At 32.9% G+C, this 24,351-nt stretch overlaps 1 protein-coding gene across 1 annotated transcript in view; it reads right to left on the minus strand.

The window, feature by feature from the left end:
• LOC143639946 (nuclear factor 1 B-type-like) overlaps positions 1-24,351 on the minus strand; it is a 120,839-nt gene that overhangs the window by 29,832 nt on the left and 66,656 nt on the right. The window contains exons 11-12 of the mRNA XM_077107969.1: positions 7,043-7,177; positions 2,842-3,026 (exon numbers count right to left, since the gene is read on the minus strand). Coding sequence (XP_076964084.1) covers positions 2,842-3,026; positions 7,043-7,177 — 320 coding nt within the window. The remainder of the gene's footprint in view (positions 1-2,841; positions 3,027-7,042; positions 7,178-24,351) is intronic.

A 24,351-nucleotide genomic window follows, 5' to 3' on the forward strand; every position in this document is an offset into this window, starting at 1 on the left:
CATAAATTACAAGTAGATTTTCTTTAGAGGAAAAGATAAATAGCTGATAATATTTAAGTATTGTGACCGGAGGTATGAACTAAGATTTTGCTTGGGTTCCTCAGAGTCCACTTTCTTTATTTTATAAAGAAAATGGACTTCTTGAATATCCTGACTATTCATCATAGGTAATTTTAAGTATTTAACTTTATGTCAGGAAAATTGACCAGAGTTTTCCCCTACGGAAACCTATGGGAGAGTTATATCTTTAAACTAATTTTATTCAAAATATTCCATTGAATAGCATGACTGTCTCACTATAATTGGTGCAGCAGTAATGCAATTAATCTCCAAATTGCTGTGGGGAGGAAAAGGCATCTCAGTTGCTTAACAATCCAAATCAGTGCAATGCTAGAGGAGGTTGGGAAGGAGCAGTTGACTGGAGGTGAATGGTCACCGAGTCCTTTTTTTTCCATTTCTAGTGCTGAAAAGGTGAATATCAAGAATTCTATTTTGAAATGCAAATTAATTGGTTTTGAGCTGGAGTTAAACATCAAAGCAGGTATAATGTTCCTAATAAAAACACTTCTGTAGTTTCCTATAAAGACCCATTTTTCTTTCAAGTGGAAATAGTTTGTTTCTAAAGCAGACCATCAACTTCTGCTTGTGTGAACACCACAAATGACTGCTTTACATATTTTACTAGAGAAAGAAGAAAGGTCTTATTTTGTCACTGGGGGTGTGCTAAACGGTAAACATGCTTCTGTATAGGGTTCACCAAAACACTTTGATAGTACCTACCTGGCACAGGACCAGAATGACAATAATTACCAGAAAATGCTGCCACTGCATATGACATTACCCTGCCTAGTCTGTAAACTTTGTACACTGGAACTGAATCAACATGAACTGACAGATATGTCTCCTATTTGAAAAAATAATAAAAGGGACAAAGAAAAAATTCTCAAGCTAATACAGACATTTTTTTTCTGAAACTTGTGGTTAGAAGAATGGGGAGGGTTACTTCTCTTTAGTCTTCTACTAGTTTAAACAGGTGAAGCTAAGATAGAAAGCTTCCATCTTTCAAGGCTGCTAATAGATGAACTTTCATAGTGCAGATACAAAAAGAGAGGTGTCTTATCTGAAGATGAAGCTGAACAGCATTAGAAAAGGATTATCCTACTTAATACATTGCTCCTATTATACAAAATCCTGAGAGGGATTTTTTGGTTTTTGTCTTTTAATTGAGATGAGAGTAAGATGCTTCTCTTAGAAGCTAGATTTTTACCTTGAAAACATAAAGAAAAGCTGAGAACAATATAGGCAGATTATCACCTAATATGCCCTCTTATAAAGAATTTAAAATATACGTAAAACAAGCACTGAATAATTAAAGAAATACGTAACACTAAGGGCCTGATTTTAATTTGCATAATTTTTCCCCTAACAGTGCCTAATTAAGACATCAGTTAAAAAAAAAATCCAATGGAACTCTAAGATTTTCCACACTGAATTAACGTTAAGGACTTTTAATGGATGTCTTAATTAGACTTTGTTATTCATGGAAATTCTACACAAATTAAAATCAGACCTTGTGTGCACTGTTCCCAGCTGAGTCTAGCAAAATGCTCTATGGAACCAGGATTTTTGAATCCATGTTCTGACAGCAAATTTCATTTCTAAACTGATAATACTAAGATCCCACTCTTTTACTTAGTTGTCATTAGTACTGCAGTTATTACACCATTTGAACATTTTCTCCTAAAATACAAATGATAAGTTTAATGTGAAAATTCAACACCTAGTTTAATATATTAGTCAGTGGTACTAAAAGCAAAGGTAACTTTCTAAGTAACTCAAAGGTACTGGATGCACTGTCACTCAAAATAAAACATTCAGAAAGGACCATTTTGCTTCATCTTAACAAATTAAGACTCAAGAGTTTTTTCCTGACCTTTGCTAATTATGATTGATATGCACATATTATTTACTCTAATTTTAGTAATTTAGCAGCAGTAATGATAGAATGTTGTAAAAATTCCCCAAAGCATAAATCCATATAATAAGAAGTAGACAGGAGTCTTAGAGGTAAAGCAGCAAAGCCAAATACTATACTATAAGATCAAAATTATATTGCAGATTTTGGATATTACAATTATCAATAGACCCAGCTTTGGCACAAAGACTGTCTACTTGATTGTGAAAAATCCTCTTCTAGCAAATCCTTATAAAGTGACTAGGGAGTAGGAAATGCACATGAATTACTACACTTAATACAATGAATTGCCTAAAACTACTATACCATGTTTATTAAAAAAAAAAAAAGATACCTATAATAATGCCACTTTTTATTAAATGTAAGTCATGTCACTGCAAAGAATATTCAAGTAGTCATCAAACACTGAAAATGTTTACATTATCAAAACTTATTTTAATACCTAATAACAGGCCTATAAATACACCAGTAAGTTCTTTTGTGTGTGTTTATTTTAGCACATACCTTGCTACTACATGAAATAAGCATTTTTGTCACTATGTCAAACCCAGTATTTTAGGTGTGAACTCCAGTTTGGAGCTTTTTGGCAATGAACACTCTGCATAAACTTTCTCTTCAGTCAATAAAAATCCAAGAACATCAAATCAAAAACTTCTTCACAAACACACCCCTTTGGGGCAATACACTTCCTACCTGTCATTTAACCACCTTTAAATAAAAACTTAATGGGTCACCAAGAAATTTCTTGAAGATGGATTGCAAGGCTTGATATTCTGCCAGACATACTGTCTGACAAACCTCCATGTCTTAGAGTTATACCTGTCCCATTTCCCTTAAGTTCTATTCTTATTTTCTCTTATTTTTACCTGGCTGGTTTGTGGACTGGATGGGTCATAAGAAGGTACATAGTTCTTCAGAGTATCCTGAGGATTCAGGTGGGGAGGATATCTGATTGTTGGATGAGAAAAGTAGCTCGATGGGGCTGGAGGAAGGATAGCTTGTGTTGGAAATGGCAGCGGTGAGGGTGGAGTTGGAGTTCGAGTTGAGATGACTGCAGAACACAGAAAAGGAAAGATTCACTGTCAGAGCCGATTTCCTTATTATTTCGTCCAGATTCTATAAAGATGTTGTAAAACTATCATTGGTTTTCCTACCACAATTTAATCAAGTTCTTCTAAAATAAATTACTCTTCTACTTATATTCTCAATGATAATACAGGTAGGGACACAGAGACAAAACCACAACCAAGGGAAAAAATGATCTTGCTTTCTACATCCGAGAATGTTTTCAAAAAAGAAGTTTTGCTTTTATAAGGTATGCCAATACTGGATAAAACATTTATTTGAGCAGTTATTTCCCATCAAAAACACATTCTTTGATTATAAAGTCTTTGTCTTCCTAAGTCCAGAAAAAGTCAAAGCATTAATTACAGGGCAAGAGACCCACAAATTGTCTACTAATCAATTTCAAATAAATTATTTTCCTATACATTCTAGCTTACAGTTGTTCAGAAAGTTGCCTGTCATGAATAATAATTATCTGGTCATTGTATAAATACTTTTTGAGCATTAAAACACAAGACCTGGCAACTCTTTCTTCTATGAAGATATTCCTTTCAAAACCAAAAGAGCTTTATTCTGCAACTATTTTTCTTCTACTCTTTTACTGGGTGTAACTTTGAAAATATTAAGGTAAGACCAAGAATAAAACCCACAAAAATACGAATTTGAATGTCAATAGAGGTAGGTATATTACATCATCCATAAACCATGTATTTTATAACTTTATAGAGGCAACTATTATATAAAACATATGTAATATGTATAATGTTTAATTTTAATATAACTTTTAAATATTAGTATGATCATAAATAATTGTCTAATTTTTAATTTAATATTAAGTTTGAAAGATGGGGAAAATATAACATGATCATTATCTTTATAAGGTTGAAGAAAATAATTATGTTATAAATCAAGAGAACCAACTAATACATGTAGGAGTAAAGATTAAATGTATATTTCTATTTAATTTTGATCCAAATTATAGAAAATTACACATAATGAATATTTAATGTTTTATGAAATAACTTAGCAAATAATATGAAAAAATAAATTCTTTCCATGACCTATAAATGAAAAGCCTCTGGAATGATTATCTTCAACTTTGTAAATATGGGGGGCGAGGGAAGGCAACAATTTAAAGGATGTTGCTTATGTCCAACGAAGAAAACTTTCAAAATATACAAGAAATTAAGAATGTATATTACAGAAGAATCATTAATTTTATGGTCACAACTTTGCTCCTTGAATGTCCAGGGCACTATGTCTTAGAATCCTCTGGACTGTTTTTACAATGCAGATTACTGGGCCTACCACAGAAACCCTAGATAAGGACCAGCAGGGGTGAGGCATCATGTAATCTTTTCATGCACTGAAATTTGAGCATCCTCCATCAAAGAGATACATTTCAGAAAATAACTGTATAGATATTTAAAAACAAAATTCCTTATTGAAGTATTACTTTATTTAAGAAATATGCCCTTTGGGTGGGGCATGGTGATGGACACCTGTAATCCCAGTGGCTCGGGAAGCTGAGGCAGGAAGATTGTGAATTCAAAGCCCAGCCTCAGCAACTTAGCGAGGCCCTGCCTCTAAATAAAATATAAAAAAGGGCTGGGAATGTGGCTTGAAGGTTAAGCGCCCCTGGGTTCAATCCCAGGTACCAAAAAGAAAAAGAAAATATGTCCATCTGAAAATCTATCTAAAGAAATACAAACCTCTACATAAAATTGGACACCTTTTTAATTGGTGTCTAAGTGCTCTTATTCTTAGTCAATTCAACTATGGTCTTTGCTCACATCTGTACACAAACCCTTGAAAGATATATACACAGTTCCATCTTGGGTCCTCTGGGTTTAGGGATCAATTTGGACATAGTAGTTCTGAAAGAGGTCCCTTTGCAACTGAAGTGTTATAAATCACATTTGAATTCACATCTCTGAACAATCTGGCCTGTGCTGGCCTGATATAACTGAGTAGCATGTCAGGCTTTAAATAGCAGGTAAAAATGTTTACCTGATATCAATAAAAGTCACTCTAGTCCTTTAAAAAGAGGTTTAAAAAAAAAACACAAGGCAAAAATATGTTCCTTAATTTTGAAAGCATATATACATATGGGTGATATATATGGATGTGTGTATATGTATGAGTGTGGGTGTGCATGTGCACACACATAGCCTATTTTAATGCAAGGTCTTTCTAATTGTCTTCCTTCCTTCAGTCTTGCTTCTTTCAGTACATGCCCTACAGTTCCATAGACTGACTTTTTTAAAATGCCATTACAGTTGTATAACTTCTAAGAAATCTCTAAAAATCTCTGCCTTCCTATTGCCTCCAGAATAAAGCCCCAATAATGTCACAGTGCATATGGTTCTCATGTGCTTTAGAAGCCAGTCTTGGATCACTTCTTTGGCCTCATCTCCAGCTGCATGAAGGAAGTTGGATATATGGAGTTCCTTCCTGCAATGACCTCTGGTACATTGCTGCATGCTGTGGCGTCTGCCTGAAACCTCTTCCAGGCTGGCTGTTCCTTCACCCTTGACACTTAGTTCAGAATATATTTTTTTTCCAGGTATCTAAACTTCCTCCAAGGGTCTGCTTCTGTTCAGATTAGATGCCCAGCCAGTGATATCATTCCCTCTCTTCTCACTACATCATGATCTTTTTAGGACAGAAACCATCTTTTGTTACCAAGGTGCCTATAGACTCTAATATATTTGATATTTAGTAAATATTTGGTGAAGGACTAAGGTGGAAGGCTTATTCTAGCTCTCTCAACTGTCTTTACCTATAAAAGTTGTTCAGTTTTTTCCAGTATGAATTTTTATTCAGGTGCCACAATATATAGATGATATGACTTCTAAGTTAATTTTGCTGAACATACTTTTCAACATATATTTCAATTATTTCTATGAAATAGTTACTAATTTTTTCACTTATGTCAATAGTCTAAACAATAAATGTAAAAAATCTTATACAACATTAAATTGGTATGTTTCCTCTCTCAACTTCTTATCTTCCTTATCGATAACAACAAAGTCCATTTTTTAAGTTTAGCAACAATAAATATCAAAATACACTGACAAACTAAACCTAAGTACTTTATTTGAGCAGATGCTACATCATAAAGATTTTAAAAAACATATGAAGGATAAAAAATTGCCTAACTGTAAACTAAAGAGTGTCACTAAAAATACATATCTATTTACCTTTGTCTATATCTATATATATATATCTATATCTATATATATATATATCTATATATATATATAGATATAGATATATATATATACATATCTACACATAAAACTTTACAGTTATATTAAAACTTTTAATCTCCTCATCCCTAGGACTTAAGAGTAATTATGTAGAAAGCATACAGTATTGATTACTGATTATATATCATTTTTAATTTGTGAAAAAAGACATCATCAATTGCTATTTAAAATATAAACATGAAATATTGAATACCTTTTCTCATTTAGATTAAGATATTAGACATAATATCAAGTGTACTAGCCCTAAGTAGTTGGCATAGAACACTACCTCTTTCATTTTCTGATTAGTTTCATTTACAAAAAGTAAATAATCATTTGTGTATAGGAAATAGTGTCTATGTATCTTAATGTCTTTGGAACAACTCTAAACTAAGCAATTATAACTGAAAATCCAACTTTCTCTTAGTAGAATATATAAAATTAGGACCAATCCTGAAATTAGTAAAGATAACTATGTATTCTACTTTTCTAAGTCCTTATGATCATAAGCTTTCCAATAAAGGCACATGGAAGGAAAAAGTACATATATAGATATTATTAAGTTGCATAACTGTGATAATATTTTCTAACAAATTGATAAGAAGAGCCAGTTTATGGGATCATGACCTTCCCCTTTGGGTTAATAAAACATGGTCACTGTAGCTATAACTATGAACCTTTGGCTCCATCCCTAAGGGTGGGAGCCCTGCGAACAAAGGAAGGCTTCTCTTCTAGGACTGAGAGTCCTCACCACTGTGTGCAACTCCAGGTATTCCGGGATGATGGTGCTGGGGGAAAGTGCTCAATCTTGGGGAAGAATCCTGCGGAGATGTAGAGCTGAACAATGGCTTTTCAGGTTTCTTCATAGTAGTTGGAGAAGACATATCTAGAAAACAGGAGGGAAAAATTCAAGTTGCATGACCTTCCTATTTGACAAGGTTCACCTCAACATAACAACAGATTTCATTTTTCAAAGCTTTAGTACTTTTGTGCTTTGGCTCTTACAAAATCTATACTGAAGGTTAGAGCTCTAAAATATCGGTCAGAAACATTCTCAACAGAAAACAACCAAAGTTTTTATTAGAATTATGATCAGAATCATTCCATTACTAAAGAAACCTTGAAGTTATGAAAATCTAAGTATGTTTCTGTTAGCCCCTTGGTTCACATAAGAGTCTTTTTTTACCTCACATTTTGTTCTTTGAGTTATATGATTCAGGTGTTGACCAGCTACACCATGAAAACAAATCAAGGACAACCTGGTGTGGAGTGAAAAATAACCTTTGGGTGTGCTGGTAAATATATCGTGCATTTAACATTTTATGAAAACTCATTCACTTGATTAGCAAAAATAAAATAATTCTTAATTTTTCTCACTCTACAAATATATTTTAGGTTCATCTATTTGCCAGATAATGTGCAGATGTTAAGAAAAATACAAAGTAATTCCTGCCCTAGGACGCTCCCTGGCAGTGAAAAGGAAAATGATAAGGAAATAGCGATCAGCAGGGACATGATGGCATTTGCTGCTGCAGCCCCAGTCTCTGTTCACCTCACATGATCACCTCAGCACCCCCAGGTGAAAGAGGCATTCCCCAATGGTGCAATTTTCAAAATGGAGATGACATCAACAAAGAGGAAATGTTCCCAAAAAGGGAGGTATGAAACATATAAGTAGCCCAAACAGTCTATGGAGAGGAAAACAGAGTGATGAAGGGGAGCAAGTGACAGACAAGACCACACAACAAAGGACAGTGTGTTTCCTGTACTTCCTGTACTGCCTCTCTGAGAGCTTGCCCTGATGAGGGAAATGATATGGATGGGCAAAATATGATCACAATTACAGTTGAGAACAATCCCTCCAGAAACTACATGGAGGATGGATTATCCACAATAGACCCAGAAGACATGGAGGCCCATTAAAAAGAAGATATATTATTAATACATGCCTTCCATAAATATTATAGAAGGCCTAATTTATACCAGACACTGCACCAATTGCTAGGGACACAATGGTAAATTGGATTTACTTTCAGCTTCTACAAAGCTTAAAATCCAGTAAGGGGATAAATGGAAGTAAAATTGAATTACAATACGGTGTACAATGTGCTGTGATAGAAGTATTCAGGGCTTCCTTCATTCATTCTCTAGATATTTAACACTGCCAAAAGATAGATCATAAGAGATTGAAAAAAAGAGTGGGGATAGAGGTAATGCAATCAATAATTAAACAGAATTAAGTCAGTTAAATGAATAACTGATGTGGAAGGTCACCATCTCAGGTGACCACAAGATTGCATCATGCAGTTAGTTGGAAAAGGGAATTCAGTAAGAGCCTCTCATTAACAGGAGAGATGACCCTGAGTTTAACTTCTTGAGTAATGCTGACTTTTACTCAGATTTATAAATTTGTAGTAAAATGTCCTAACAATAATATGAACTATAAGATTTGTATTTTATTATAAAAATTTTAAATACACACACAAGTACATAGGATAATAATAGATTCTCATGTTTCTATCATCCAACTTCAGCAATTAGCAACTCAAAGCCAATCTTATGTTATCTTTACTCCATTCTATGCTTCAACCACCTTCATTACTTGAAGCAAATCCCAGATATCACCACTAAACAGTAAGAAATATTTATTAGAAGAAGGAAAAATCAAAACTGTATGACACATAAAAATACATACAATTAGTATTTCAATTAGGATTTTTTTAATGAGAAAAAGATCTCATAGTGCTATTGAAATGAGAAACTACTCATAACTATGATTTTACCATTTGAAAAATTATCTAAATTCTAGGAAAGACATCCAATAGAGTTAGATATGTGTTTTCATCATGCTTGTAATTACAGAAAGTTTATGCTTCTGAAGACAGTAGATGTCACAGTCCACAAAAAGTGACAGGTGTGCTTGTAGATGTAAGCTACAATTTGTTACTAACTGGCTGTCATTAACCTATTGGGACTTTGATGAGTCAAATAACTTTTTCCTTATATCTTTCTCAAAAAGAAAAACAAAAGAAAGAAATTGTTCATGAAATAATAGCAATTAATGCCACTACAAATATGAAAAAAATTAAAGCAAGTTTTAAAAAATATAAAAAGGAAGTTCACTTCAGCTAAGTTTTCAAAATGCTAAAAAACAAAACAAAACAAAACAAAACAAAACCCTTAAAGTGGGCACAGTGGTGCACACCTATAATTCCAGTGGCTTGGAAGGCTGAGACAGGAAGATTTCAAGTTCAAAGTCAGCCTCAGCAAAAGTGAGGCACTAAGCAACTCAGTGAGACCCTGTCTCTAATAGAATACAAAATGGGGCTGGGGATGTGGTTCAGTGGTTAAGTGCCCCTGAGTTCAATCCCTGGTACCAAAATACTACTACTACTACTAATAATAATAATAATAATAAAATTTTACTTAAAAGCTCTTTGATTTTAAGAAGCAATAACACAAATACAGGTTTTGCCTACTAGAAGTTAAACCATAGATATGTAGACTGTTAGAGGTTTAAGAAACTCCATTTCACTCCTTATAGTAGGGATGACACCAAAAGTTTGCATTCTAAATATTTAAGTTGAAATTAACTCTTAGGAAAAGAACTTATTATTATAGCTTATTGTTGACACCCTTATGCTTACCTGTGCTTAAATATAAATTTCAAATAAAATAAAACTGTATAAATTAGTTTGTAAAAACTCCATAATATAAATAGTATAGCACAGTAGACATCATTTGAAAACCATTAAATGCAATCCGAGCTTGGGAAGTAAAACAGTGTCATTGTAGTTATCTCATTTCTTTTCTTTTAGTTATATTATTTCTGAATTAAGGCAATTCCAGCTACTGCCACTATATGAATGTTCATTAAACCCAGACAACTTCCTAGAAGTTCCTTTGTGTAAAGGGCACATAAATCAAAGATGTTTGTACAGAAGTTCAAGCATATAGGCATCTATGTAATTTTTAATTAATAAAATTTTATTTTTTTTTACTAAAATGATACAGTTGGCTTTATAGGGTACTTGTTATGTTTCTATTTATTTTTACTGGTCCTCTTTTAGGCATGTACTTGACAATTAGAATACCCTCATGTTCAGAACACACAGAAGACCAGCACAGCACAAATAGAATAACATTCACAGTTCACAAAAGAAAAGGGGCCCACAAACTGTCTCTTTTCTTAAACAGCCAAAGTAACTTAGAATAGTAAAAATAAAAATGGGAAGGTCCATTGGCCAAACTAAAAGGCTGTGCTTTAGAAACAGGTAAAGAATGGTGAACCAGAATGTGAGCTCCATTGCCTTTGTTTTCATGTTAAATGAAATTAATTCTGGGCCCATTAATCAATAAAGAAATACTGCTACGCAGCATGTAAAAGGCACTATGCTGAGTACTTACAGAGACACAAAAGTGAATCCCCTCTCAAAGAGCAAAACAACTCTCTGGACTGAAGAGAGGATAAAAGGTCAATTATGTGGGGGCAGCAAGGGTAGAGTTGCTAGCCACTACATTTTAACCATGAACCAAACTAATACTGTTTTGATTCTAATTTTGTTTTAAATGTCTGCATCTAATGGACTTCCCACCTGAAAAATGATATTATTTCCATTTTTAATGCACTCCTATGCTACAGAAAAAAAAATTGAGGAATAAATATGTAGAAGAAATAATTTTCAGTGACCTTTCTGTGAAGAAAAACAAATGCCATGCTTTGTACAATCTGCTGTCCCTCAAGCAGGAAGAATAATACATAAAAAGATTAAAGTGAAAATAAGCTGAATAATACAGCTGAATAATGCATAAATATATAATAAGTTGAATGATAATACATACACAATAATGCATAAGTTGAATAATACATAAGATAAGGAAGCTGAAGAGAGAAGCAAGATGGTAAGAAAAGAATGAGCTGATATTTCTGTTAGTAGGAAGAAGGCAGAAATTGCTGATGACTGATAAGAAGGAAAGAATTTTAAATTCTATTTAGAAAGAAATGATGTCTAAGTGCAGTGGTTTCAGAATGGTAAAACTTTCCCCAAACTTGTTTCTTCACTGTTCTTATAAGTTTCACTAGGCTTCTCCCCTTGTACAGGGTTAAATGAAAAAATTTTCTTTCTAGTCTTTATCAGGCCTTCCTCATCATGGCCTATTATCAAAACAGTAGTTGAAACTATATTCCTCAAATAGTATCCTTCTCATATTAAGATCTGTCATGGTGCCACATTTTAGTATAACATTTTCCTTGTTGATTTATTTTATTTAATCTTTAGCTAAGCTAATTTACCATATAGTCCTTTTGACTGGCAGGAAGAATGTGCTCTGTCCTTCCTTGCCTGTGACCTTCCTTTAGGTTAGAAAATTATATCTTTCTACTATTATTCAGCCTAGAGAACAGTTTAATCCACTGAACAGTTATTTTCTTCTTAAGTAATGCCTTCCAGGAAAGGTTGAGGTCTAGATTTCTTTAATGACCTTGTGTTTAATTCTTAAATCGCTGGGTGATTTTGCATTTTTATTATTTTTTACTTGTTCCATCCTTTGTATGTACTCTTTTCAAAAAGGGCTGACTAACAGCTAGGCATAGTGGCGCATGCCTGTAATCCCAGTGACTTGGGAGACTGAGGAAGGAGGATCACAAGTTCAAAGCCAGCCTCAGCAATTTATCAAGGTCCTAAAAAATTTAGGCCCTGTCTCAAAATAAAAAATAAAAGGATTGGGGATGCAGCTCAGTGGTTAAGTGTCCCTGGATTCATTCCGCCATACCAAAAAAAAAAAAAAAAAAAAGCTAACTGATTACCTTCTATGGAAGATGACTTTAACAAAAACACAAAAAGTTGTGGAAACTAGAAGATAATGCTACTTGGAAAACTTTTTTTAAAAATATAATCTAGGATTGAAAAAAAAAGGGAAGAGATAAAACAGGCCCTAGTTCTAGGTAGCATATTTTATAATCTCTCACACATGCAAGAAGCTAAATAGTGAAGTGATAGCTAATGGTATAGGAAGACAAAGCAACTACAGCCAGTGTAACTTAAAACATATGCTTCATGAATAAAAAGCTCCAGATGAGAAGTAGTGGATGTAAAGTGAAAAAAAAAAAAAAAGAAATCAAAGTCAACCACCAAGTGTCCAAAAAGGGAGAGGAACTATAGCTATGAGTAAGGGTCAAGTGGGTAAGCAAGACGACTTGGACCCTGTCCTGGTAAGGCTTATAGTCAGGAAAGAAGGTAGACATTAAAGATGAAAGTTCATTAGATAAATGTAATTGTTATAAGTAGACTGTAGAAAGGACTTTTAATGGCAGAAGATTAGAGAGGCTAATATTTTTTAAGAGATTCACATTAATGATGCTATTTTTCAGCATCCACAACTGTGCTTAGATTTATAATTGGACAATTAACTATGACTGTTAAAACAACTATATAGTGAAGTATAGAATAAAAGATCACCAAACAAGAAAAAATTCAAATAAGCTACTAATAAAACTTGGTTCATCTAGACTTAAGCTTATCTTTAAATAAGTATTTTGTAAAACCAAGTTATCATATGATTGTTACTAGCTATGCTATGATTTTTTTGGCACTGTAAAATATATACATCCTAAGCCCTGATGTGTCATTCATTTCACAGCATCACTTCAAAGAAATAAAGGCTTAAGCAAATAAAGAGTTAGATCAACTCATCTCCCAACAAGGTAATTTCATCTACAAAAGAAGAGAGCTGCAGTGAAACACAGCATATGTACTCCACTCATCGGCAGCTTGCACAAATGGCGCTCCAGATGTATATCTGTTCAAGTCAGCCCAAGGCAACAATTTTGATCAATTCTAATGTGATAAAATACTGCAGGGAAAGTGTGCAGAAACGTGTTTACGTCAGCCCTTAATTAAACTGTTGTTCACTTCCAAAGAACCTTAGGAAACACTAATGAGACATGAGTTTTGGCAATTTCTTCATCAAAGCGAAGACCCCTTCCTCAGTCTGTAGCAGCCTGTCATCCAAGTCGCTCCCGGGATAAATGTCACATGGCACTCCAATCAGTTAGCCACCTGTTAGTAGAACTTCACTGAAGTCAACTAGTGATCTGGGGCAAGCTCAAACAGCCACCTTAACACCTGCCTGTCTGGGACACCTGCTCCTTTTTCACATATAGTGGAGCAATATGTTAGCTTTTCCAATATGTTTGAATAGATTAAGGTTACAAATCAGATTTTCTAGAGCCTACACAGAAAACATATTATTTTCGTTCTAAAATAATTCCTATTCTTCTTACGATTTATAATTGCTTCAAATTAATTATGTAAAAGCATACACAAATTCATGAATCTCTGGAAGCTATTATTTTTAGCATACCATAATACTAAATTAAAATATATTAACAATCTTGCCAGTCTTATGATTTAGACAAACATATTCCTATCTAGTTAACAAAGAAGTAAAACGTCTCAAAGTGTTTTAAATGTCCCATTCTTTCACATTTTCCTAAGTTATTTTCTTTATTTACATGCCATACTTAAACACAACTTTAAACGGGCCATATAAATACAAGTCAACATTGGCTGGTTTCTCTTATTTATGAGTATTTATCTTTAAGGTATGTTTCATTGCTCAGTACTTAAAAATCTATCATGGTTATTTAAAATATCTGTTTTTCACATTATGAAGCTACAGAACATTTTGCAAGATCACTACCACCAGTCTCTGCCCTGCTTTTGATTTTTCAGAAGACAAATCAAGGTGTAATAGAAACAGTTGGGCAACTTTTTTTTTTGGGGGGGGGTACTGGGAATTGAACCCAGGGTCACTTAACCACTAACTTTAGTGAGCCCCATCCCCAGCCCTTTTTATATTTTATTTAGAAATAGGGTCTCACTAAGTTGCTTAGAGCCTCCCTAAGTTGCTGAGGTTGGCTTTGAACTTGCAATCCTCCTGCCTCAGGGAAACTTTTGTTAACTTTGACCTTATAATATGATAGAGAACAGAATATGACACAGACCAGAGGAGGAAAGCACATATGTGGGAACATTTAGCTTAGAAATTTTGTTGGGGCTTTTAAAGGTTTCATACTTTTATAGGTTTTTAAAGAGTTTTATGGTTCTACAAAATCTCTGAAAATTGAGAATCTCTTCAGAGACCAAATTCATTGTTGGATGAAGGCAAAGGTAGTCAACACTTTCAATACTCCATTCAAATTGTCCATGCTATGCACACTATTAAAAGTGAAAATGAGCTTTAGCTAAACTGGGGCACTCTGTATCCCATTAAAATGTTGAGTGGAAGCTGGAAGACAATATAAAAAAGATGAACTATCTTCATAAAAAAATAGTCATTTAAAATAAATGGGAAGCCACCAAATCAAGTGTATAGGATGAGTTTGGGAGCTGAAGTCTGGTCTTTTGCTTTGGGTCACAAATCCAAAGTCAATCTTGAGGCAAGGAAACAGCGTGGGCTGTATGCCCAGAGGACAAGGAGAAGGCAGAGCAGATATCTGCCAATAAAATGCTAAAAGAGACCATGATTTCCTTTCCTGTTTTTGCCTCGAGGTAGATAGTGTTGAGGAGAGGAAAGTTACAGGTTATTTACACTGGTATAAATGTTATGTGAAATATTACAATTATCATGGCTACATTGAGGCAGAGTCTTTCTTGCTTTGCTTGCCTGATACTTCAGCTCTCAGCACAAAGCTTTGATGTATTTATATTTCTACCAATTTCCCTGTGGAGATTGACAGTGAGTTTCACCCATAGGTAAAGGGTTGATGTTGGGGAGTGTACCATGGAGGAGGAAGAAAGGAAAGAGAAACCAAGTCACTTATGCCTTTATTTGAAAGCTTTGCACTATTCCCTAGGTACTAATTTGATTTCTCCATTTCCTTCTCAGTATAATGGAGCTAGCCAGGCACATGGAGAGAGAAGACGTGGTATGATCCTTGATGGCTTAAATGGAATATAAATGACAAGAAAGAGGTGCAATGATGGAGTCCCAAGGCCACAGAGACTGTTCTATAAATACAGTTTGGAGCACATGCTTCAAAATTTCTCATAGAGCCATGTGCTACATGTGATTATTGTTCACATGAATTAAGGGAGAGTTAAGTCGTTCATGCACTGCTAGTGGGAATGTAAATTGATAAGACCTTTCTGGATTCTATGCCTATATTCATCAAAAGCCTTAACAATGGACATAAGATTTAACTCAGTAATTCTACAGTAGGAATAAATTCATTCCTTTAACAAAATTTCATCAAGATTCTACTTGATGAAAAAGGAATAGACAGGAATGAACTAATCAGATTAGGCACAAAGATTTCTGTGCAATGGGGTTCACTGTATCTTTATAATATAAAAATTCAGGAAGTACTTTAAAAATCCCTCATGAGTGAAGTAGACATTTAAAAACTTACAGTATAGCCAAAGATGGCATATTGCACAGTCATTATAAAGCAGAAATTGAATGATATGATTCAATTATAAAGTGCCATTATACTGTAAGTGAAAGAAAAAATAAATTATAATAGCATATATCATAAACCAAATTTAGTGCAAAATTATAGGAATCAAAATAGAACACATAGAAAATGCAGAGAGAAAAAACCAGAAAAACAGACTTTCACCTAATAGGGTTTCATATTAATAGGAGTTAATTCAGTCAAATATGAAGAGGAGTTATGTCTACGTGGTGGAATTATAAGTAATTTTTTTCTTATTTATATTAGATGAATTTTCCAAATTCCCACAAACAACCATTGCGTTTATCAAAATGAATTATAAAATACATATTTTGGGGGATAAAAATACTGCCTGTAGCACTACAGAATATTATAAATAATTCCCAATATTGGGTTGACAATACTGGATCTTGGTATGTGTCCAACATTACAAAATTCGAGGAAAGTACCTTGTGCTGCAAAGAGGTAAGAAGAAATGCTTAAAACTAACTTTTGCAATTTAGCTGGCTAAACACAAAGCAATGTCTTATTGAAAACAGAGTGAGGAAACGAGAATATCTGAATATCTGTTTCTAAGGACTCTTTTAGATGTAAAATTCTGTGATTGTGTGGCAAATGTGAATAAGTCCTTCCCACACACTCCAAGTTAACAAAAAGCTCTGAATGTTATGACAAGACATATGGACTTAATTCCACTACAGTAGTTTGATGGTGATGCCAGATGATTCAAAAAATAATTAGCTGCCATGTTAAGAAAGTAGCTCCATATATATATATATATATATATTTTACATTTATCACACTCTAAAATAACTCTAGGAAAAATGGCAAGCTATGTTAAGAGGAGATAAGATGTCATCTTCAATTAGAATTCTCAACATTTAAAACAAATGAAATCAGTTCTTTTTTAAAGGAGAAAGTATGGTAGTCTTTGTGTAAAATAAATGGATTCTTACTTTAAACATTGAGTTATTTAATCTTAATTAACTTGAGCATATTATTGTATTATTCAGCAACTTGAAACATTTTGTGATGGCTGAAGTCTCTTTCTTACTGTATGTTTTAACCCCAGCACAGTTGAGTAGCACGTTACTACAAGTCTCTTCTTTTTTTATCACATCTCTATAAAAAAGGTCTCCAGGCTACACCTACACCCAATACAAAGTTAATGCTCAAAACCCTTTGAAGCTCATGAACACCTTTCTGAGACAGTTAAAAAAATGCTTTGAATAATAAAGAACAGTGCTAAAAAACTAATACTAAACAAATGAAACAGTTTCTCTAGCACCACAAAAAAAAACTTCAAAATGCCTTTATCCGTTAGCAATTTCATTTTAACAGACAATGATAAAGTGCCTAGAGTAATGTCAGTAAATGTAATTTAAAAGGGGAAAAAAACACCAAACAATTACACAGGATTGGGAGTATATTTTAGTCACTTATTAAACATCAGTATAGGTAAATAGCTGCTATTCGCCCTGCCTCTTGGGAAAACCTCTTAGCTATGGAGGCTTATTAGTGTTAAGCATCTGAGAGCCATGGACTATAAAATAAAATCAATACCGTAACCTTAACTGTAAAAGTCAGAAAGATACTGGAAGAGTTCTAATTTAACAAGATTACAGATGAGTTTTTAGAGGGGAACATTTGGGAAAAAGCCATGCATTTAGAAACATTTATGCTACCAGACATCTCCAGGCTTCTGTTGTACTAAGGCTGTTGTTGCTCACACTACTAACGGGTTGATTTAACTGATGTGTTACTTCAGTGGGTTTACAGGAAGGTCCTAGAAATAATCTAGAACTTATTAAAAAAAAGAAAAAAGAAAAGAAAAAAGAAAATCATTAAACTAAGGTAGTAAACTAATTAGGAACAATTATGATTTGATGTGATTTAGCAAGGCAGAAAAAATCATGAAAATTTGAAGTTTGTCAGTTTAGCAGCTCAATGCAAATAGGATTACTCTGCACAATGTTCTGTTTCTCTTAATGGAAAAGTATGAAAACTAACATAAATCATAGTGTTTAAGCTCAACCTAAATCTATATTTTTCCTCCAACAAATGTAAATGATGAAAAAAAAAAGAACATCCTGTCAATGAAATTACTACGATGGCATATTTATTATCCTAATGGTTTTAGAAATAACGTGAAATTGATCAGTAACAAAACCTCTATTTAGTAATGGACCAATTACATTTGTGAGATAATGTCAATGAAATAGAATATTGTCACAGGATAATGGTCTCCTATTGCTACGTCCGTAGTCATTTAGAGAAAAATAAATGTTGCCGTCTGGCTGAGTCATTTGTTTTCAAAGTAGGAGACACTGATCCCATAACAAGGTTCTGTTATAATAATTCAATCTCTATCAATCATTTGTTGTAACAGAACAGTGCAGGACAGGACATGTATTTTTGAGAAATGTACATTCCTTGGGTATAAGGCAAAACATGCCTCCAAGTACATAAACAGCCCCATTATTTTGTTATTCAATGAGAGTATTTAAAATAAACATTTAAAAGGTAATTTAAGAAATGGAAAATCTTCTGAATTTTCAAAAAGTTTCATGTTAATGAAAGCTCAGTTGAGGAGAGGATGGGTATCCCTTAAACAAAATGCTTGGAATAAGAATTGTTTTAGCTTTCAGATTTCTTTTTCAAAGTTTGGAATATTCGAATATACATAATGAGATATCTTGGACATAGGAGCCCCCATAATGAGATGTCTTTGGGGATAGGTGTAAGTTTCACATATGCCTTATGCATAGCCTGAAGGTAGTTTTATACCACATTTTTAGTGTGCATGCATTTAGACTATAGCCCAAAACATGAGGTCAGGCGTGAAATTTTGAACTTGTAGCATCATGTTGGTGTTCAAAAAGTTCTTGGTTTTTGGACTAGGGATTATTGAAAATTATCAAATTCCTTGACTGCAATTGATTTAAAAATCTAAAATGTTGGAAAACAAAGGAACTTTAGAATCTAACACTGTTATCTTACACATGGGAAAATTCTAAGCATTATCAGCATGGGTAATGATCAGTTTAATAAGTTGTAAAATGGAGTTTTTAACAGATTTTAAAAGAAAAAAATATATGTAAATATATTACTTAGCTAATCACCTGAGAGTAAATGTTCAATAAATGGTAGCCACAAATAGCAACAGGCTCTGGTTTGCCTCATTTGCATGTACTTTCTGAACACAATTTTAAATTTATGTGGTTTCTTCAACAAATTAATGATATAGGAAAAGCAAGAGGGTAGCTAGTATAGGGTAAACAGGCTGAAAGTTTAAATAGACTACATCGGAATTCTCATTCAAAAGAACAACCTTCAAGATGGACTGGGGAATTAGAACTTATATGAGGTTATATTAAGGAACTATTATTGTTTTTTAAATTGAAAATGGTTCTGTATGTAAAAATTTTCTTTGTTAGGGGGAGAACCATTAGAAATATTTATATGCAAATGGCATAATATACTTAAAAATAGTTTTTAAAAACTGGAAGAGAGAAAATGAATAAGATTAGTAAAATATTGTTAATAGTTGAAGCTGGGTGAGGTACAATGTTCTGCACTTTACATTTTTCTCTACTTTCCAAAGCAAAAACTTTTAAAAATAATGCTTAGCCATTCATTTTATATTAGCTCTTCTCCACATTTATCTATCAAAAGCATTCATACATGCAATTTTTTAACTTCAAAACTGATTATATATATTTATATATTGAAGCAGTTAAAATATTATATAAATATATAATCATATACATTCATATAAATATATATTTATATATAAATAATCCTAATAGTAATACAGTGTAATATATATGAATATATACATATATACCTCTGTGTGTGTGTATGTGTGTGTGTGTATACATATACCATCGAGATTTTTGTTTTGGCAATTCTTTCAGAACTCTGAAAATGACAAAGTCACTTCAGTTCTCCCATTCTAGTTCTACAATTCAGAGTTCATCTTGAAGCTTTTAAGGAAAACTGTCCATTTTCTGAGACTTGTGAAGTGGTGGTAAAATTCTGCTAGTCCACTTCTCCCCACATAAGTAATTCTCTAGGGAGACTGTAGTATAACAGAAAATATTTGATTTTAAAAAAAAGAAGATCTAGGCTCTGCAATTAGTTACCTAGACACTGGACAAGTCAGCCTTTCTGATCCTTGGATTGCCTAGCTGTAAAATAAGGAGTCTGAATTATGTTTCACTATTATATATGATATTGATAGTCTAAAACTAAAAAGACACATGCTTTCCAAACTACTGCAAAATAAGCTTACACATGAAATCAATGTGTGAAAGGATTTGAAATAAAAACCTTTTATTATGCCACTGAACTTTGTATGGCACACTGTGACAGTCTCCCATGGGTTTCTGATGTTCCTATTTTAATCTGCATTCCATCAGTCCAGAGATCCAGTATTACAAAGAAAGTTATTATTATTTCAAACTAATTTGCTATTTCAGTTTTTCTACAAAATGCTCTATTTTCAAATTATTAAGGCTCCAGAGAACAGAAATATGAGTGAGTACAACTTTTCCATATTAATCAGCGTGGAGCCTTCAAACATATACACGAGTTAGCCCCGCCCAGAATCAGATCACATGAAATGAGGACAGATATTTGTTGATTAGCAGGCAACATAAGGGATTCTGATGAAAGCCTTCACCAACAATTTAATGTTTTCCTTCTGTTTCAAAGATGTTCATGTGATTTTTTTTTTTTTAACTTTAGCAGTGTAGCTGAAGAGAATAATATACACCCCAGTGGAAGTATCCCTGAAGTTTGTTTTCCAATGTCATGAAATACATGGAAATTCACTTGTAGTTCTCAAGTTCTGATGTTTTTCATAATAAAAAGCTCAACTGGAAATCTTAAAAATTATGTTTATACATTAAACTCATACGAGCTCTTCTCCACATTTATCCCCCAAAAGAACTTGTATCTCTGTTTTTTCTCTTGCTCAAAAATTTGATATTTGGACATTTGCTACTTAATCCTGTGATCTGAACTCTAGGAATGTAAGGAATTGGTGTTTGATCTGCTGCACAAAGGCAGGTTAAAAAGTCCTTCCACCAAGGTTACTGTTGCCTTGCTATTCTCTAGGACTCCACAGAATGCTAGTGGCTCCCAGGCAGCAGTCACTCAATCTCTGGGAAAGCTACTTAACATGTTCTGCTCCCATAGCTCCAGAGAAACCTCAAAGTTGTGTCATTTATCAGTTGGGAGTTTGGGCTTGAGCACTATTTCCCAACGTCTCAACCTTGTGTTGCCTGTAGATTCTTCCATGGAAAAAAAAGGTTCTGAAATCACAAACTTAATAAACATGCTTGTTCAATTAGCAGTCACTCCTAGATAACCACAGTAATGTGTTAAATATTTGACATTTTCATTCATGAATGACAAAAGCTTAAATACTGTTAAAACCGAATTTTCTAAACTTAGTTGACCACTCTTCTATCTTGCTTATCTAGAAACATTCTTAAACTCACAATAAGTGATGCTGGTGTCTGCTAGCAGTTCTGTTAGGATGCTACCACACTCTTATTTACTGTTATTTATTTTTTGATTGAGCTTATGATAATAAATTGGCATTATCACTCACTAGCATCCAGGGTTCCTTTGAGCCCTTTGTCTTAACTCATCTGATATCTAAAATTACCTTATAAAATTCTATAAAATGCAAATTGAAATTTAGTAAAAAGACTGCATTACTAATGAGAATGTTTATAAAATTATCATAAATCTCCACACTTGCAAATATATTAAAATTTCAGAAAAACTTGCCAAGAAGACTTAGATAACAGAATTTCAAAAAAAAATTTTTATATTAGCCTTTTTATTTTCTAGTACCTACAACAACCAGAACTCAATGCATAAATATAACTTATTTTAGAGTCAATTTATTTTTTTTAAACTACTCTTAAAATTGTAATTACACACCAATACAGCAAGTAGCACCAGTTTTGTTCCAAGGTGCCAATTAACTGACATATTATAAAGATTTACCTCTTACAGTGCTTAAAGTAAGTTAGTTCTAAAGCATGAATATAGTCACTTTGCAATCTGGTTTATATTATTTATTTTCTGTGAAGTTCTTTTTTTCACAAATAGTACAAAACTATTTTTCTGTTCAACAGGTCAAGGACTGCAAAATTAATCTCATTATTGTGTTCAATGCCTATAAAAATTCCTGGCATATAACAGTCACTTGATAAATGTTAATTGAGCCAAATTATCTCAAATCCTAAAGGTGTAGAAATTAATAAAATTGTACTGCACGAAAAATCTTTTTGAATTTACATTTTATCTAAGATCATAAGCTGTTTTAATACTCATCAGACTGAGAAGTTATTACATATTTCATTTAGAAATCCATGACTGTATATTACAAATATATTTACCATATCATGTTTTTCTCACTGTTTCTTAAGTAGTGCTTTATTAGTGTTACATTCAGACTTGGATGAATCAATGACTATTAGAATGGCAATGGCAAAGTGACCTTGATAAATGATATTTCAAACATTCAAGCAAATAATAAATGAGCATAGGCATACAACTAGATTTGGTCTCATGAAGATAACTTGAACTAGAAGTAAAATCATGACTTATCTCATTTTTCCTCTTATATCCGAAGTCACAAGAATTGCTCTAGTGATTCCTAGAGAAGTATATTAACTAGGAATCAAGTCTCTGAATTTATTCAAGAAAGCTTAATGTAGATAAAATTTCAAAAGGAATATTTTATAAATAAGTGTTATAAAAAATAAATTATTTACAAATAACAATAAATGTTGATGAGGTTATGGGGAGAAAGGAACACTTGTACATTGTTAGTAGGGCCCCAGACTAGTACAACTGCTCTGAAAAGCAGTTTGTAGATTCCTCAAAAAAACTAGAGATGGAACCACCATATGACCCAGCTATCCCATATTGGGTATTTTTCCAAAAGATCTAAAATCAGCATATCACAGTTACACAGCCACATCAGTGTTTATAGTAGCACAATTCACAATAGTGAAATTACAGAATCAACCCAGATGTCTGTCAATAGATGAAGGGATTAAGAATTGTGGTATATATGTACAATGGAGTTCTACTTAGCTATTTTTATTTTTAAAAAAAATGTAATTAAGGCATTTGCCAGTAAATGGATGGAAATGAAGACTATCATGCTAAGTGAAATTAGCCAATTCAGAAACTCAAAGGTTGAATGTTTTCTCTCATATGCAGAAGTTAGAGCAAAATAAAGGAAAGGAGGAGGGAAGGATAAGATTACATAAATAGATAAGCAAAATGAAATCTATTGGAGTAGAGGAAGAAGAAGGGGGAGGGGGACTCGAAGGAAAAGGTAGAGGGAAAAGGGGGAATCATGAACTGAAATCATGTATGACTTTGTTGGGATGAAACCAACCATATGTATAACCATAAAGTTCTAACAAAAAATTAAAAATTAAATAAAAAATAAAAAAATTCTCAACCTGCATACTATCACTGATAAAATAAAAAAATTCCCTGATAAAGATCATTAAGATCTTAAATGATGGAAAACAGTATAAAAAAATGCTCAGGGCTATGGATATATTTAGTGGTAAAGCACTTGCCTAGTATGTGGAAGGCTAGGTTTGATCCCCAACTCAAGAAAGGAAGAAAGAAAGAAAGAGGAGGAAAAGAGAAAGAAAGAAGAAGAAAAAAACATGAAAAGGAATTTATTAGAAATAGAGGCAGTCAGAAGTTTAAGACCTTAGTCTTAGACTAAGTAAGGAGAACTAATTTAGAACTTAAGAATGAAGCAGTTACTCTTTGCTTATAGCCCAGAATTATTTTCTTCATCCTTTCCTTCTCTATGTATAAAAGAACATTAAGTAAAAATATAAATATTACATAATTTAGATGCTGACAAATTAATTTCTATCACTATTCAATTAGAATAAGCAAATTTTATATTCTTCTACCAATGTTTAATACCATTAAATACTGTTTAATTTAAAAGTATTTGTCTTTTTTGCAAAATTATAAATAACAATTCTTTCATAATCAGAAAACTATAACTTTTTTGTTTTGAAAAGACAAAATTAACTGTAACGTACTTAAAAAATAGTTTTTCATTAAAGTATTGAATATTACATGAACATATCTCATTACATGAATTTAGATTTTTGTAAAATGCCTAATTTCTTTCTAAAATAAAGTATACTAACTTGGTCATATTATAGTCTTTATTTTTGCCTATTTGGAATAAATCTCAATGATTCATACTGATGTTTAAGACTATAAGGGAAAACAGAAATCCACATATTGCCCACAATTTTGTTGTTTTTATTTGCCTATTTCAAAAATCAGCTTTGCTAAGAGTTATGGCAAGAATAGATTTCAATGCAAAGTTAAGACTAACAGAATAAGGCACATAACCAGGAAATAATAGTAAAGTTAAGTGTTTCTGCTAATCATAAAACAAGCCATGTTACAATCACCCAGTAAGTAGTTATTGAGTACCAGTTAGTACTGGGTTTTATGACAGAAAGAAGTATAAGACAGATTAAAGCCATTACAAGTGTCAGAGTAGTATTCAGCCAGTGCTTTAA

Source organism: Callospermophilus lateralis, unplaced genomic scaffold (assembly GCF_048772815.1).
Source record: "Callospermophilus lateralis isolate mCalLat2 unplaced genomic scaffold, mCalLat2.hap1 Scaffold_101, whole genome shotgun sequence".
In the NCBI taxonomy this organism is placed as follows: Eukaryota; Metazoa; Chordata; class Mammalia; order Rodentia; family Sciuridae; genus Callospermophilus; species Callospermophilus lateralis.